The 18,737-nt window shown below is 35.7% G+C and overlaps 1 protein-coding gene and 1 pseudogene across 1 annotated transcript; one reads left to right on the top strand and one right to left on the bottom strand.

Annotated features, from left to right (window-relative positions):
* The first annotated feature begins 231 nt into the window (after window positions 1–231).
* LOC131631501 (uncharacterized protein At5g65660-like) lies at window positions 232–4,424 on the top strand (annotated as a pseudogene).
* Window positions 4,425–11,170: 6,746 nt separating this feature from the next.
* On the bottom strand, window positions 11,171–14,074 carry LOC131631513 (uncharacterized). Its single transcript, XM_058902309.1, has one exon. It carries the CDS (start codon window positions 14,072–14,074, stop codon window positions 11,171–11,173), a length of 2,904 nt encoding a protein of 967 aa, XP_058758292.1.
* Between the last annotated feature and the right edge of the window lie 4,663 nt (window positions 14,075–18,737).

The following is an 18,737-nucleotide window of genomic DNA, read 5'->3' as shown; positions in this document are numbered from 1 at the left end:
CTTTTCCTAGGCCAAAAAAACAAAATATGAATTGCCTTAACAAGGTACACAACCTCATATCAAATCAACCTCAATAAACAATAGAAATGTTACATCTCTCAAAGGTCCACCCACTAGAAAGCACACCCCACCATCTCTCACCAAATAAACAATCAAAAGCCAAACTTTGCCCATTCCTTTTCTTATTTAAATCCCACATGATTCCATTCATAATTCAAGTGAATCCAGGCAAAGACAAAAATACAACACTAGTAGCTAGTTAGAGTCTATAGAGAATTATACAAAATGGAACTTCAAGACACAGCAGCAACTAAAATTACCATTGGTCTTCCATTGGGTTTAGCACTTCTCTTTCCTTGTTTACTCTTCATTTGTGTCTTCTTTTATTGCTTGTTACATTGGAATAAGCTCAAGCTCAAAAACCAACATTTCCTTTTGTGGTAATCATCTTCTTCTCTTCATACTAAAGATTTTCATAATTAAGTTCTAGTGAATGTTTGATTTAGTGTTATTTTCGCTAAAAAATTAATAACAAATGATTTCGTCGTTAAAACTTTAAAATATAATTTTTGTCAAAATTACAATAGTTTACTGTCAATTCAAATATGCACCACTCGTATTAACTTTTTAGTAAATCACATGAGAATTTCTTTAGCCACCTCCCTATGGGGGTCACCCCAGCGAAAATCCCAAAATACCCCTGCTTCGGAAATGAACTTCCGAAGCGCTTTTTTTTTTAAAAAAATTTCCACAATTCGGAAGTGCGTCTCCAAAAACACCTCATGGGGGGTGTATTCGGAGATGAACTTCCGAAAACACCTCATGGGGGGGGGGGGTGTTCGGAGATGCATTTCCGAAAACACCTTTGTTCAGATTTTGAGGGGTTTCGGAAATGCACTTCCGAATTATGCAGAAACTGGTTCTTTTTTTATGTTTTTGGAAACAGTCTCGTATTTTTAATTAAAGGAAACCGGGAAATAAAATAAAAGACATATAAAGGTGAAAATACTAATATGATAAAAAAAAAAGAAATATATACAAGCTCAACCAAATCCAAATAATAATAATAATGTGCTGAAGATACAATCCGAAAACAAAAAATAAATAAACCCGACCACTATTGGGTGTGCTTAACCCTCTCTCCCTGGGACCTCCTCTGCCGCCTGTATGCCGCCGCACGGCCCGCATCAGTGACGATCATCTCCATCACGGCGACTGCCTTTGGACCGCCCTGCTGAACGACACCTCGATCCAACGCGTCCCGCCCAAGCATCTCTATCCGCTGGCAGATCGGCATGAGATCAATGGCGTGGTCATCCTCGGCCTGCTGGTTCTCCAGGATCTCCTCGTGTGCTGGCCTAGGAGCACCGGGAACGTCGGGTCTCAGCAGAGGATGTGACACCCGGTAGAACCAAGTGACATATCCCTCCTCACTGTGCCAGTCCTGTGTGACCCGAGTGAGACGATACTCCTGCGGTACCACATGATGCTGCCAGTCCTCCCATATGGCAGTGAGCTGCACTCGGGTCACTGTGTTGGGAGCAGCCTCAAACGGTGACCTGGGTATCCGCTGCACGAATCCGAACTGACGCATGCACCGCTCAGGGAGATACCGGACCATGATGCCGGTCCCGCATGCCAGCCAGCCTGAATATAGAGCAATGCCGTCAAAGGGGACAATCTGAGCGTAGTCGCTAAACGGCCTCCAGGTGACGTCGTCGTGCATCGTGCGGTCCAAGTACAAACGGTATGGTCCCACCGCATCGTTCCCCCTCTGGAGAGCGTATCTGGCGGCCCTGGGCATGGCGTCCACGTATGCAGGATCGATGTGAAAGTCGTGGATGCGGGAGAAGTAGGAGATGATCCATCTCTGAAACAGAAACACGATAATGTATTAAAAATAAATACGAAACATAAATAAATAAATAAATACGATAATGTATTAAAATAAAACGTACCGTAAGCAGTGTGCAGGATCCGACCAACTGCCTCGTCCTCCAGTTGGAGGCCTCATTCAGCTTCTGGTAGAGATATGCCAGAGTAGCTGACCCCCAGTTCCACTGGTGAACGGTATCCAGGTCCATGAAATAGCGGAGGTAGGTCACGTCGACGTACCTTGCACTCTTGTCCACAAAGCAAGCAGCGCCTACCACATGCATGTACCAGCACCGGAGAGCGCAACCGCGGTGGTACTGTGTGAATAGGTCGTCACCCGCCTGCTCGGCATCGGTCGCCGCGTCCAGGTGGTGCTCGAAATAGCGGCTCAGTGTGGTGAACCGGATATGAGGCCCAGAAGTCGTGATGCACTCGAAGTCAGCAACTTCGAGCTCCATGCCCAAATAGAGCGCCATCCACTGACTGGCCTCGACCCTCTGGATTCGGGAGTGGTGCAACAGCGACCCCTGATGGGCAGGTCGAGAAGACACTGCACGTCATGCAAGGTGATCGTCATCTCCCCCACCGGCAGGTGGAAAGAAGACGTCTCCTTGTGCCAGCGCTCCACAAATGCCCCCTGCATGCCGGTGCTGATGGTGGTGTACCCGGTCATGCAGAGCCCGCTAAGCCCTGAACCTCGCACATGATCGATAAACTACTGAGCTGCTGGCTTAAACAGACTAAAAATCTTCCTGGCGTGGTTCACCATTTTCAATGGCTCTCTCTCCTGTTACAAAAAAAACAAATAAGCGACATATATTAAATAAGCGACAAATAAACGGTAAAATTATAAAAAATGGTGACAAATAAACGGTTAAATTAAAAAAAATACCTCTCCCTCCCAGATCCGTCGAGCGACGTGATCGTGGTAGTGAATCAGCACGGAAGTGTCAAAAGGCCCTCCCGGATAGCTGTCCCCCTCCTCATCCTCCTCCCCGGCTGGAGGGTCAACATCCGGTACCCCCTCCGGCTCGTGGTATGGCACTGGCATATCCTCCTCCTCCTCATCCTCCTCCTCTCGCTGGCGGGACGAAGATACCCGAGCCAGCCTACTCCTAGACCCTGAAGCTGATGTACCCTCTCCCACGTCCTCGGGTACTCGCACACGTCGTCCCCGCCCCCGCCCCCGTCCCTGTGTCGACGCCAGCTGCGCCGCCGCCCGCTCGCGTCTAGCCGATGCAGTCTGGGTCTCCCTACCCTGTCTGATGCGTGCTGGTTGGTTGCCTGACATGTTCCTGTAAACAATCGAAATCGATTAATATGCGAGACAAATGAAAAAACAAAAAAAATGAACTTCTGATACAATTCGGAAGTTCATTTCCGAAAACTGGGATGGAGTTGTTTTCGGAAATGAACTTCCGAAACACCCCTGCGCAGACCTTCAATACAGCCTCCAATGGCAGACCCAAAAAACCTAAACTACTTTTATGCCTACTAAACATCCTAATATCAGTACTAACCTATCTTAATGTGATTTTTTCAGTTTCTAAACACCCTATTAGAGTTTATTCAAATAGATCTAAAACTTGAAAAAACAATGTAGAACTTACCAATTAGTGTTTGATGATGAGTTTGGAAGAAGACTTGGGAATGCTCTTTGATCTTACACTTGATTTTGGCAGAAAATTTGAAGAGGGGTTGTGTTTTGATTTGAGTTAGGGTAAATGAATGGGGGAGGGGGAGTGTTTTGTTAAATCTGCAGAACGCGCAGTATTTCGGAAGTGAACTTCCGAAATGCTGTTTTCGGAAATGAACTTCCGAAATAAGACAATTTTTTCAAAAAAAAAGGCGCTTTCGAAGATACATCTCCGAAAACACCTTTTTCTTGCATTTCGGAAGTTCATTTCCGAAGTTAGGGGTAGTATGGGGTTTTCACCAGAAATGGACTAGAAGGTAGAGATGTTGGCAAAGAAATTTTCAAATCACATTTTATATGTATATATTAATTGAGGAAAGTTAATGAAATTGATTTGTATTATTTTTTTGGTAAATAGATGATGAAGCAAAGCTATGCTGAGAGTTTGTCTGTGTTGATGCCAGGAGATGAGATTCCTAAATTCATAGCTATGGTATGTCCATGTAAGCCTCCAACAGATGAAAGTATCACAATTCGTGTCCACAAAAAAGAAACAAATGATTTTTTCAGTGAAAATTTATGTTAATGAAACTATAATCATTTTAGAAATAGTTTAGAGTTTGAGTCCTCTAAAGTGAATAACAAAATTATAGTGGTTAAAAATCAACCACTATTTTTTTTTTAATTTTAGAGGAACCAAATCTGATATTCGAAATTTACAGACCGTCTTAATTTGTGCTAAGTGAGATGATTCACAAGTTCAATAAAGTGCCTGAAAAATAATTAAGGAGCCCCATTTTAATTTTTGGTAAGAATGAGAAGAAAATGGTTCAAATATCAACTTTTTTGTTTTTATTTATTTTTTTGGTTTGTGCTTTTTTTCTAAATTTAAAGATTGATGCCACAATCTCAATGTAACCTTCCATTGTAATATAGTTTGTGTTTCAAAACTTTTGAGCTTGATATGTTGATGCTCTTTTGATTTTTCTTCTTCTTGTAGCTAATTGAATTTTATATGTGACATAAGAGTTACTGAAGATGTAAAAAAGAGTTATTTCGGAGATGCACCTCCGAAAACACATTTTTTTTATAAAAAATGTTTTCGAAGATATATATCCGAAATCACATATTTTGATGACTTCAGAGATGCCCTTTCAAAATATAGGAGTTTTTTAAAATTTCGCTGCGGATTCCTAAGAAAACAGGGGATATAAAGAAATTGTCAAATATTAGTCAGCCAACAATTGGTTTTTAGCCCATTGAGTATTCAGCCAACAAATTGGTTTTTTTTAGCCCATTCACTATTCAACCAATACAGTGTATAGATTGATTTTTGGAGAGATGGATGGATATATTATATGTTGTAGTAAAAAGAAAAGTACGAGTTTAACATTTCAACTATCTATATGACTTAAAATAAAAACAAAAAATCTTAATTAACATTTGAGCTCCTACCATGCTTAGTAAGAATATTTACCACTTGATTAACTTCCTTAAAATTACGAGTTCTAAGTAATTTGAGCAGCTCCCCCGTAAATGCTGTGAATTAGTATTTACAACACATGAGAAAAAGATTCAAATTTCAGCTTCCACAACTAAGCATTCTCCCAATTTAGCAGCAAATGCAAGGAGAACCCTACTTGCACTAGTACAAAAATGTTAATTTACACCCGTTTTTTATTAAATTTACACCCATTATTTTTAATAAAAATCGGGTGTATATCCACAGGGTGAGAAATGTCTAACAAATTTACACCCGTTATGTTTAACAAAAATCGGGTGTAATTGGGCGTAATTACGTTTTTAATTACACCCTTTTTTAATAAAAATCGGGTGTAATTGGGCGTAATTACGTTTTTAATTACACCCTGTTTTAATAAAAATCGGGTGTAAATGGGCGTAATTACGTTTTAATTACACCCGATTTTAATAAAAATAGGGCGTAAATGGGCTTAATTACGTTTTAATCACACCCTATTTTAATAAAAATCGGGTGTAATTGGGCTTAATCATGTTTTAATTACCCCCTATTTTAATAAAAATCGGGTGTAATTGGGCTTAATTATGTTTTAAGTACACCCTATTTTAATAAAAATCGGGTGTAATTCGGCTTAATTGTGTTTTAATTACCCCCTATTTTGGTAAAAATCGGGTGTAAATACGCCATTTATGAATGAGCAATTATATCTATTTACACCCTATTTCATAAACACCATTTAATTATATTTTATTTTTCAGTCATAATATTGCAAATACTATAAAATCATACTTATAAAAATCATATTTTAACTAAGTCAAAATATTTTTAATATTAACCAAAAAGTATACAAAATCATATATAGTCATAATATTTCAAGTACATAAAAATTATATTTTAACTAAGTCATAACACTTTCTTCATATATAAGTTTTCTTCTTCTTCTTTGGCTTTTGTTTTGGCAACATTTCTATCTCCTTATCCTCTTCAACCATTTGCATTTGATCCGGTAGATTTTGCTCCTCAACCTTTTGATCCTCAACCTTTTGATTTTCAACCATTTGCAAAAATACTTGAGCCCAAAGTTGCCGAATATGGTCGATTGTCTCTTTTTCATATGGTGACGTGTCTGTAAATATCTACAAGTTCAACATATAATAAATTAACAATATCAAAACAATAATTTACATGTTTTTCAATAAATACATGCAAGACGAAAATATTTTAAATTATACTACCTCATCGAATCTTTCAACAATGGAAGTATCAACAATATCAAACATGTTCTTCATTACATAATATCCACATGCCCATCCATTGTTTTGATGATGTGTCTACATATAAGATACAAAGCATATTAATACTGAAATATAATTATAATGAAGCATATCATTACGAATTCATTCTCATAATATCAACAATATCAAGCAATTACCTTGACAATCTTCCAATTAGGCTTTTTATTCTCAAAACCTCTTAATAACTGATATCCTGTTACAGCTCTGATAAAAGAAATTGCAGCATAAATAACTTATAAATATAAAGTTAAACGATACAAAAATGAAGTATAAATAATGTCTCTTGATTTATATGTTTCTTACCCCTCAAGTATGTTCTTAATACGTTTCTTGGGTTTTGTGTTTAATGAACAAAACCAAAAGATATCATTATCTTGGGGACAAATAACATACAATTGCCAGTGATTGCTGTAGTTTCAAAACAAGTGTTAGAATCATTAAAATTCAAATATTACAAAAAATAACATTAAAAAAATCACAAAACCTTGAAGGAAACATGTACTTACTTATTTAACAATGGTCCTAAGTAACATTTTTTTGACTCGCCATCCAACCTATCTTGTATGTAAGATTTAATAGCATTGGGATCTCTAGTGGTAATTAGTGTCCTATTTGGATCAAGAAATCCAAATAGTTCACTGACATTCTTAGAGATACAAATGCCATGTAGATATCTGAAATGTTGAAACAAATGTTAATTTATAAATGATACATAGAAAAAAATGATTAAAAATAGAATACGATACTTACGAGCACCATAGAGACAAGATAGATGTGGAGATCCATTTAACACCAGAAATTAATTCATCAAGGTCTCGCCTATCAATATAAACTGATAATTCACTTGTTTCATGAACCAAGTCTAGTGATATGGAAACTTCCTTGAAATCTTCAATCTTTTTAAGGTAATCTTCAGAAACAGTGCTGTTTTTTATCTCTTCTTCGGCCTTGCATTCAGCTTCACCTTCCTGTTTCAGAAGAGATTTATAATAAGAAGCAGTAGTTTAAGGTAATCTAATTCTACATTGTGCAGAGACCATGACAAAAAAAAACATAAATGATCAAGAGATTGTATATTATTGATGATTAATGAAGGAATTGCAGATACTAAATCACGTATTGCAGAGCTGAACAACGACGATTTGTTCAAATTCGGCCCTGCAAAAACGTTACAGACCCCACTGGTTGATTAGTTACTGACTTTGATATATTGTTCAACAGGGGAGGTAATTGGAATTCAGGAGGACATTGTACAGAGGCAACTCATCCACTTAATCAAACCTTAAACACAACTTATCCGGAGAAGAATATAATCGTAGAAGAAATCATAAAGCGAATGAAAACTCCCGTGACATTGTTGAATATAACTAGTTTGTCAGAATTTAGGATAGATGGTCATCCATCCATTTATGGGAGAAAAACTCGATCATCGAGAATTCAAGACTGTAGTCATTGGTGTCTCCCAGGAGTTCCAGATACATGGAATGAGATGTTATTTTTTCATTTACAAAGTAGATTAGAGTGAATTGTTTCAAACCTGTATGATCATTTTTTCTGCAACTGTGTATATGTAGCTTGTGAAAGTTTCCTCTAGTTCATGAAATTGAATGATTTTATGCATTTGTCACTAATACTCACTTAATTAATACTAGAAGTTCCCACCGTGTTACCAACTAGTTCAATAATACTTCTGAAACTACTGCTACCAATAAAAGGTTCAACTGTGAATTTTCTAGTTAGATAATCACTTATTTGCTACAATAATACATCTCAGAACTCAGATTTCAACATCATGAATCAATTCAAGATAAAGTATCATGAATCAATTCACAGCCCAGAAACACCTTCATACTGTACATTATCCCAAAGACCTAAACATGGATATACTATTTAACACACTGAGAATATGAGATATACCACAAAGAAATACCATACTCACAGATTAACAACTCATACTCACAGATCTCACAGATTTTAATGCACACACAACTAACAAACACACATGCAAAGGACCAAAAAACTGAATAGAAAAATTTCACTAAAAGTCTGAAGCACTTAAGATAAAACGCAGAAAACACGAGGTACCTCTTTAGTACTCTTAGGGCGGAGTTCTAATTGCATCTCTTGAAGGAGTTTCATTTCTTTTTGGAGCTTAGCTCTCTCATCATCCATCTCAATTTTCATGTGTTTTTGGAGCTCTATTCTTTGTTTTTGGAGCTCTTTCTGTAATCTATCTTGATAATCATCATTTAGCTTTTGCACTAAGGCTTGGAGGTCATCTTGTGTGACAGCTTTTAAGTTGGAGTTTGAACTTTTTCCAAAGTACTTCTTAAAGCCCACACCCCTAGGAGCAGTGCGGATCCGACCGGGACGTTCACTTGACCCAAGTGCAATAGTTAATATGTCTTCTCGTTCTTCAAATTGAATATCGCCTTGCGTACTCTTTTCCACTAAATCACCCTAAAATGTCAAAATCCATACACATGATATAAAATGAATATTAAGTTATAAATGAAATTGAAATTTAGAAAGAACTTTTTAATACTTGAAATTGAAATTTAGAAAGAACTTTTTAATACTTACAACCATGGAAGCTACTAAATTTGTTGCCTCGGATGTAAAATCTCCAGATGGCCTCTGCCGAGCCATCAACCACACCTCATGTCGTTCTAGTTTTGGAGGATCATTCATTAAATTTTCATCACCATTGGCTTCTTCAATGATTTTTTTACTCCTCTCTTCCATTATCTTTTCCTTAAGCTTCTCATAACCACCCCGAGACAAAATATGAGGATGGAGATTCTTTGATGCATGAACCTTTCCTTTTTGCCTTTTCTCCTATTACAAATAAATCACATTAAATTAAGTGTCAACAAGCAAATTAATTTAGATAACATAAAAAAAATCTATAAATTTAACTAACTTGGAATTCTTTTGTTTTTCGATTTTGGACAAACGACTCCCAATCTGCTGGGTCGATGAACTTATACTTTTCAAATGGCGTTGTATTGCCATCTTTATCGCCTTCCCCAAATATATAAACATTAGATAGCAATGTCTTAAATTGCTTCATCCGTTCCCCCATATATACAAACCAATGCTTCTTAAATTTCTTATTATCTTCATCATCGGGGGGGCAAGTGAACTTATCCTACAAAGCATTAGAAGTGTTAGTAATTGAAACAATTATAGATAATAAATTATTAAGAATTAATTACAATTACATACCGTGATATCATTCCATATCGCTCTTTTCAAGTTTTCGGGTAGGTTTTTCCATTTCTCTTCATTTATATTAACCTTGCTACGTGCAACGAATGACAAATAACTCTTGAACTTCGCAGCATACTGACCAATAGGTTGGAAAGTATCCCGATCAAAGTCAATCGCATATTTCTCTCCATCACGAAGTTTGGAAACGAAACGTAGCAATGACGTCACACCTTTAGTCTTCTTTATTCTTGGAGAAGAGCGGGATGGTTTAGCCACGATGTCTTTGTAGATAGAAAAACAGATTCAAGAAAGAAAGAAAATGTCAAAACAGATTCTCATAACTCTGCATTTACAGTACAGCAGCTATGTATTTGAATATCACAAAGATCTTTGTATGGCCTGTCATACCTTGAGTCTTCTTTATTCTTGGAGAAGAGCGGGTTGGTTTAGCCACGATGTCTGTGTAGATAGAAAAACAGATTCAAGAAAGACAGATTCAAGAAAGAAAGAAACTATGGTTCAGGCAAAATGTAGAGAAACAGGAGATAGAAAAACAGATTCAAGAAAGAAAGAAACTATGGTTCACAAAGATCTTTGTGAAACTAGTCCTTTGTACAGCAGCTATGTATTTGAACTCTGCATTTACAAAGATAGAAAAACAGTTTGATATCTTTTTGCAAATGTCTCATTGTTATTATATCATGTCTACTTGATCAACTAATTAATTAATGCTGTTATCAGGCAAAATGTAGAGAAACAGGAGATAGAAAAACAGTTTGAACTCTGCATTTACAGTACAGCAGCTATGTATTTGAATATCACAAAGATCTTTGTATGGCCTGTCATACCTTGAGTCTTCTTTATTCTTGGAGAAGAGCGGGTTGGTTTAGCCACGATGTCTGTGTAGATAGAAAAACAGATTCAAGAAAGAAAGAAAATGTCAAAACAGATTCTCATAACTCTGCATTTACAGTACAGCAGCTATGTATTTGAATATCAACAGTACAGCAGCTATGCATAAATCCTTATAGAAAACCAACATTCATTAACTCAGCATAAATCCTTATAGAAAACCAACAAATTGGAATACAAATTGGAAGCATTTGAATACTGACTCTCACATTCAAATCGTTACAGAATTCCTATATGTAACTAAAGCATTCCTATATGTAAAACCTTATGAATCACTCAATTTTCTATACAGTACAGCAGCTCAGTTTAACAACAACAACAACAAAAAAGCACAAGGAAATTAAACACATATATATATATATTGAATATCACAAAGATCTTTGTATGGCCTGTCATACCTTGAGTCTTCTTTATTCTTGGAGAAGAGCGGGATGGTTTAACCATAATGCCTGTTTAGATAGAAAAACAGATTCAAGAAAGAAAGAAAATGTCAAAACAGATTCTCATAACTCTGCATTTACAGTACAGCAATATCAACAACAAAAAAGCTGCAAGAGTATATTGTAGTGCATTTATATCAACAAGATCAAAATCAGCAATATCTTCAACAAAACTGAACAAGATTATTGACATTGGCATCAAAACTGAGCTATATATATACTGTAATTTTCAATTATAACAATAACTCAGCTATATATATACTGTAATTTTCAGAGTACAACTCAGCTACAGCACAAGAACAAAGTAATCTTCACTGTTTTATTCTAAAATCCCTTCTTGATGATCATTACGAGTGGCATAAACATCACCAACTTCATTTTCATCATTAAAAGAAGGCCTTCGTGTTGAAAAAGAAGTATTGTGATCAACGTCTAGAGTTGAATCATCATTTGTGTTTCTTTGGAGGACAACAGACCACCTATTGTTTGAGGGATCCTTTACATAAAACACTTGGATTGCTTGAGCTGCCATGATGAAAGGTTCTTCCTTATATCCTACCTTATCCAAGTCCACCAATGTAAATCCTAATTCATCAGTTTGTACGCCATTGTTACTATTAACCCACTTACATTTGAAAATAGGAACTTTAAACTTCACATAATTTAGCTCCCATATCTCTTCTATAACACCAAAATAGGCTATGGATGCCAAGATGGGATTTTTATCCTTTGAACTAGAGAAGTGCATTGAGGAAGCCATTATCATTACCCCACTATTTTGCATGGTACTCTTATCATCCTGCGATTTTGTAGAAAAAGAAAATTTATTTATATCGTATCCACCCCAACATAAGACATTAAAGCTAGGCTCATAAGCTAAAAACTTTAATGTATCCGAAGCATTATTGTCATTCATAATCTTGGTTTTAAACCATTTTGAGAATGTATTGTTATGCTCTTTCAACACCCATTTTTCTGACATTCGAGGGTTTTTGGCTTTGACAATGGTTTTATGTGTACTCAAGTATGGTTGAACCTCATCAGTGTTATTTAATATATACAAATGTGCTTTAAAAACTTCCCCTTCACCCATATGCTTAACCTTTAGATGTGTACCCTTACCATCACATCTTCCGTCGTGACGAGACTTAGGTAATCCTACAGGTTTTGCATGTGACAAATACTCTGTACAAAACTCAATGGCTTCTTCTGTGATGTACCTTTCAACAATAGATGCCTCCGGACGATAATGATTCTTCACATAGCTTTTCAATATCTTCATGTACCGTTCAAAAGGATACATCCATCTTAAATAAACAGGGCCACACACTTTAATCTCTCTAACTAGATGGACTATTAAGTGAACCATGATGTCAAAAAATGAAGGAGGAAAAAACATCTCCAACTGACACAAAATAACAATAGACTCATTTTCCATCTCATCCAATTTATCAGGGTCAATCACTTTGTTGCATATATCATTAAAGAAAAAGCATAATCTAGTTATGGCATGTCGGACATTTTTGGGTAAGATGCCACGAATAGCCACATGTAGTAGTTGTTGCATCAAAATGTGACAATCATGAGATTTCAAGCCAATTAGTTTGAGATCTTGTATTGACACCAGACTTTTGACATTTGAGGAGTAGCCATTGGGCACTTTCACACCTTGTAGACACTCACAAAATCTTATTTTCTCTTCTTTTGACAATGTATGGCATGCCGGTGGTAAATACATTTTGGTACCTCTTGGTTCTGGAGCTAACTCTTCTCTTATTTTCATATTAACCATATCTAAACGAGAGTTTAAACCATCCTTTGTCTTACCTTGAATGTTGAGAAGTGTTCCAATTACACTATCACACACATTTTTCTCCACGTGCATTACATCAATACAATGTCTTACATCAAGACTAGACCAATATGGAAGGTCAAAGAATACGGACCTCTTCTTCCATATATTACTATTTGTAACTTTTTTTTGTTTTTTTCCAAAACTAACACTTATGTTCCTCACCCGGTGATAGACTTCTTCTCCAGTTAAGGCCTTCGGGGCAACCTTATACTCTTGATATCCATTAAAAGCCTTTTTTAATCTTCGATATGGGTGGTTACGTTTAAGAAATCTTCGATGTCCAAGATAAACAGTCTTCTTTCCCTTCTCCAACTGATGGTAGCAAGTATCTTTTTCACATATAGGGCATGCTTTATGCCCCTTAACTTTGTAACCAGACAAGTTACCATAAGCTGGAAAGTCATTGATGGTGCAAAATAACATGGCACGCAATTTGAAAGTTTCATTTGAAAAACTATCAAACACATCAATTCCTTCATCCCACAACTTTCTTAAGTCATCAATTAAGGGACTTAGATAGACATCTATGTCATTTCCAGGTTGTTTCGGTCCCGAAATCATCATAGATAACATAATGTGTTTCCTCTTCATGCACAACCAAGGAGATAAATTGTAAATAATCAATAGAACAGGCCATGAAGTATGATTACTACTTAAACTGCCATATGGATTCATTCCATCTGTAGAAAGTCCAAGCCTAAGGTTTCTTGGTTCATTGCCGAAGTCAGGAAATAAGGTATCAACCTTCTTCCATTGCAAAGAATCGGCCGGATGCCGAATTTTTCCATCACAATTCCTCTCTTCTGCATGCCATCTAATATTCTTCGCATCATTTAAATTCGCAAACAATCGCTTAAACCTCGGAATAATTGGAAGGTACCATAACACCTTTGCTGGAGGACCCTTTGTGGTTACATCACAACTTTCATCATCACCTTTCTTTTTATATCGTGATGTCATACACTTGGGACACTTTTCTTTCTCTTCATTATCTTTCCAGTACAATATGCAATCATTGGGGCATGCATGTATTTTCTTATACTCCATACCCATAGGACATAATATCTTTTTTGCATCATACACCCGGTCCGGCAACGTGTTTTCATCTGGAAGCATTTCCTTCAACAACTCAAGCAATTGTGTGAAGCTTTTATCGGTCCAACTATTAATTGCCTTCAAATTGAATAATCTCAGCACGGCCGACAATCGTGTGAAGTTTTTACAATCTGGATACAAAGGAACTTTGTTGTCATTGCAAAGAGTATCGTGTACGTGTGCTCGTTGAAAAGAATCTTGTCCAATATCACGAATCATTTCTTCTAGATAATCACTCGCCTCTATATCAAACTCTTCTCTCAGGGAGGCCATTGGCGCATCAGACAATTCACCGTGCCATATCCACTTCGTATAATTTTGACAAATCCCATTGACTATAAGATGATCCCATACGATGTTAGCATTTAAAGGTGCATTTTCACACACTTAGCACAAGGACAATGAAATCGTCCATTACTTTTGGGAAGATTAGTTTCGGCAAATGTCAAAAACTCTAACACTCCTTTTCTATACTCTTCACTTGAGCGGTTTTTTTGCATCCAACTACGATCCATAGCTATGAATAGAAGAGAAAGAATAGTGAGAGAGAGAGAGAGAGATAGATAGATAGATAGAGAGAGAGAGAGAGAGAGAGAGAGAGAGAGGGAGCTCATATAGAGTACATTTCACGTAACCCCCTTAAACTCTTACCTATCCTACTGCCCCACTTTCTTACCATTCACAAGAGGCAGATTTAAAACTTACTTCTAGTTCTATCTTATCCATAGTGGACTAATAATTAGAAACTCTTGTGAAATACACAAGAGGCAGATTTCACAAGAGTTCTTTAGTTAGCTCATGTCCTATCTCTGTTACCTCATTTGAATATAAGTTATTCACTATGGATAAGGAATTTCATGAAAAGGATGCATTTACTACCCGCTAAGAGCAAAAATTAACTCATTGTAGTCAATAAAAATATGACTGCTGTACTCCTAAAAACACAATTATACAATACCCAATCTAGTGAATGACAGCATACCTGCTCGGGTGGCGGAAGAGTGTGATGTTCGTGGTTTCTCCTAGAAGTAGATAAATCCCTCAAAGTACCCTGCAAAATTTCATTGTCAGAATGCACAACTACTGGCAGCTCTACAATTAGAATCATTGTCAAAAATTAACTCATTATAGTCAATGAAAACATACCTGCTCAGGTAGTGGAAGAGGGTGGGGTTCGTGGTTTCTCTTGGAATTAGAAAGGTCCCTCAAATTACCCTGCAGAATTTCATTTCCAAAAATGTGACTGCTGTACTCCCAAAAACACAATTATACAACTACTGGCAGCTCTACAATAAGATATTAATTAAATTTATAAAATTAAAAGTTGAAAATGAATCAACTCCTTTGAAAATGGTCCACCACTGGCATCAAATTCATTGAACCTAGCAACATACATTCAATATAAATAAGAAAATACTAAATGTTACTTCAATAATATCATTAGAAAATTAAGAATTACTTCTGCAACTCAAACATTTGATAGGCTAAAGTCTCATCAAAATAAGGTATATGACACACATGCAAAGCACATTCACAAACATCAACACGGTGAATCACTTCTAAGCAAAATACAAAGTAAGATAATAACCTTAACCGCAGAAAAAGCTGCAGTTCACTACAAAAACACATTCCAAGAAACAATTTTACAAGACATTGCATAAGAGAACTAAAGTTTAGTAGAGCCACAATCTCAGCACAAATCTAGTAGTTTGACCCTTGAAAATGCATGAACAAATGTTAGGCTTCTTTCTATTAAGCTCTATGATTTTCTACTCTATTCTCCTCAATATAGACAAAAACATGTAACATCAAAGACAACATAATTCATTAGTGAACACCATGACTTTCACAATAACAATAAGTAGAAGAAGAAAACTCGAAACGTTTTATATCAGTACGACATATAATAAATCATCCAGTCTTCTCTAGACTCAAATCCTGTACATATTAGTTGGTGAAAAAGTGACATATTCTAGAGTGATCTGTAGGGACAGCATCTAGTTATTTCACAGGGACCCAATTCCAAGGTTTTTCTACATAATCACATCTTGACTAATCGAACAACACTTTGTAGAACAAATAGAAAACATTATTTTCCCTCATCAGCAAGGATCGACCGAATTCAGTTTTCAAAAGTTAGACTTGAACATGGACATCTGAACAATGGATTTTTCCTCAATGAGAGATCAACCTTGTCCAATGACTGGTCTGTTAATGGAAAACCAATAGGTTTAATCTCCAAGACTTCTATTGTCTCATGTAAATCAACAGGTGCAAATAATACTGAAGAGAAAGAATGTGTTACGACTTATGATGATGTTCCTGATTTAACTAGGTAAGAAAATTAAGATATCAATGATAATCTAGTTACCATTTAACTTTTGATGATGGCCTGTAATTTTATCACAAAAGAAAATTGGAAGATTCAAACTTACTTATTAGAGATCCTTTCACATGTACAGAAGAAACGCCGAAGATGGGAAAAATGACCGCGCTAATTCTGCTCGTGGCTTGGCTGAAGCTTATAAATTTGCCTGTAACGATGCAAGGTTTCTGTCGCGGTAATTCCAGCAACCTGATTCTGATTATATCCTAACTATCTGTTCCTGTTTGAGTCCGCCAACAAAATACTATTTATGTCAATTCACAAGGTATGAGTTTCTTATTGCATCTCCATATAATCACATTAACTCAAACATGGGTAAAGGGGAGACACGCATCATTGTTCAGTTATAACCTATAAACTTGCCTCAATTTAAATTGTGAGACAGTAAGAGAAAAGTAGAATAAGTTGTTCATACAGTAAGTAAGGATATAACCTAAATGTAATAAAAGGGTGATAACATTGTAAAAACCAACGTAAAATTTAAGATGACAACAATAAGGCCTATATCAGTCATACCAACTGCACAAAACCTTACATTCAAACATTCAGAGCTTCTATTTTCTTTTGGTTAAAATCAAAAAAACCTGAAATAAAAGTTGTCGAACAAGTAAAGAGGAAATGCGATGCTAATAGAAGCTTCCAGTAAACATTGGGTTTATTTTCAAACTTAAGTAATCCACACATTGTAAACTAATCATATTCATTTTGAATGACCAAGAAACCTTAGCAAACAAAAAGTAATACTAAAGGCCAAGATTCTATAACCTCAGAAAAAAGTATTGTTCTTACTATACAAGAAGAAACTATACAGCTTTCACAAATACCATGTTGTGACATGAGACACTACAAAGCTGTTGTTCACTGATACATTCAAGAAAACAAACTCTTCAAAGAGAAATGAGTGACAACCACTATGAATAATTAGTTTTATCCCCAATCTATGGGCTACATAATCAAGGTGTGGTGTAGGAAAATAAGTGCTTAACAGAATCAAACCAACAATTTCTTAAACGATAAAACACCATCATAATCTCAATCAAATGCATTAACCCTAATAAACAGAAAAATGAATAAATCATAACCTCAATCAGATAAACAATATAAACAGATTAAAGAGCAACCATTGAGTAGAACAAAACTAAAACAATGAGTCAAATAATCATAATCACTTGATAAGTAACTCATGTAGAACTCAAAGCTACACACACTAGAGTCCTTAAAAAACTGATTATATAGTTTCTGTCATGGCAGGGTTTAAAGAAGAGTCAAATTTCCCCTTCAATGGTTTAGCAAAATTACCCACATCACTAAGAATCAAACTACTGGAATGTGTAACAAAACAGGTTACATCTAAACCCCTAATTCACACAAACAATGTCACAGAAAATGAAAAACAAGTTCACATGCACAAACAAAATTCATTTCAAACAAAATCAAGCAATAGGAACTAATTTCCGAGTATAAACCCTAATTCTTCAGCTACTAATGTCGCTCAAAGTATAAACCCTAATTCTTCCTTACCAATGTCGTCACTGTGAAATGTTTCCTCTTAGCTTCGTTTGTCGTCACTGCGAAATGGATTCCTCTCAGTTTCAGTGAGCAAATGGGCGGTGCGGTGTTGGAGAAGAAGAGAGCGAATGAGCGAATCCCTTTTCAATCGTCACAGAAGCGAAGCGAAGTTGAGCGAATGAGAAAGGATTCACAGAAGCAACGCGATACACTTCGTCATGGCCGTTTCAGAGTTGATTGAAAGTGGTTGATTCAAAGTGATGAAGTTCAGAGAAAAATGGGTTCGGTATGCATGCGATGCGATGAAGTTTCAGTGAAAAATGGGTTCAGTATGCATGCAGATGAAAAACAAAGAGTTTTAGTATATTTTGATTTTGTATATTTTAATAAATTACGTTATTAAAGAGTTTTAGTATTGCCACATAGATATTGCCACATAGATTATATATTTTAAGTTATAAAATTAAACCATTTTTTTATATAAATTTACACCCGTTTTTTAGTTTAAAAGGAGTAATTGAAATTTGATTATAATAAATTTTTTAATTTAAACCCGTTTTTAGTAAAAAGGGTGTATATTATAACCAGATAATGCAAAAGTGACATTTTATTTACAAAATTGCCACCAAAAATTCTCAATTACACCCGTTTTTAGTAAATCGGGTGTAAATTTTAAAATTATATTGTCTTATTTGTACTAGTGTTGTATGGTCTCTAAGAATGAATCCAATGGCAGCATTGCTACCAACCTTTAGAATTGTCCCATATGTACAAAGAGTTTTATATCATACAATTGTATGAAAATGTATTTATTTTTAAGTTGATTTTGTAAAATTGTGTGAGGCAAAATCTCAATTCTGAAAAAAATTAAACTCTTCTTATTTTTTGTTTGGTAATCAAAATTCTCAAAAATTCAAACTTCTCAGAAATTTTTTTACCATGCACCCAACAATTATCCCTCCACCTATATAATTTTCAAAATATTTTAATTATATTTTTTTTTTATTAATTTTTTTGAATTTGAATTTTTTTATAGAATTT

The sequence above is a fragment of the Vicia villosa genome, unplaced genomic scaffold, assembly GCF_029867415.1.
Source record: "Vicia villosa cultivar HV-30 ecotype Madison, WI unplaced genomic scaffold, Vvil1.0 ctg.000835F_1_1, whole genome shotgun sequence".
NCBI lineage: Eukaryota > Viridiplantae > Streptophyta > Magnoliopsida > Fabales > Fabaceae > Vicia > Vicia villosa.
Note: the sequence above shows the minus strand (reverse complement) of the source record. Positions and strands in the feature narration are given on the sequence as shown.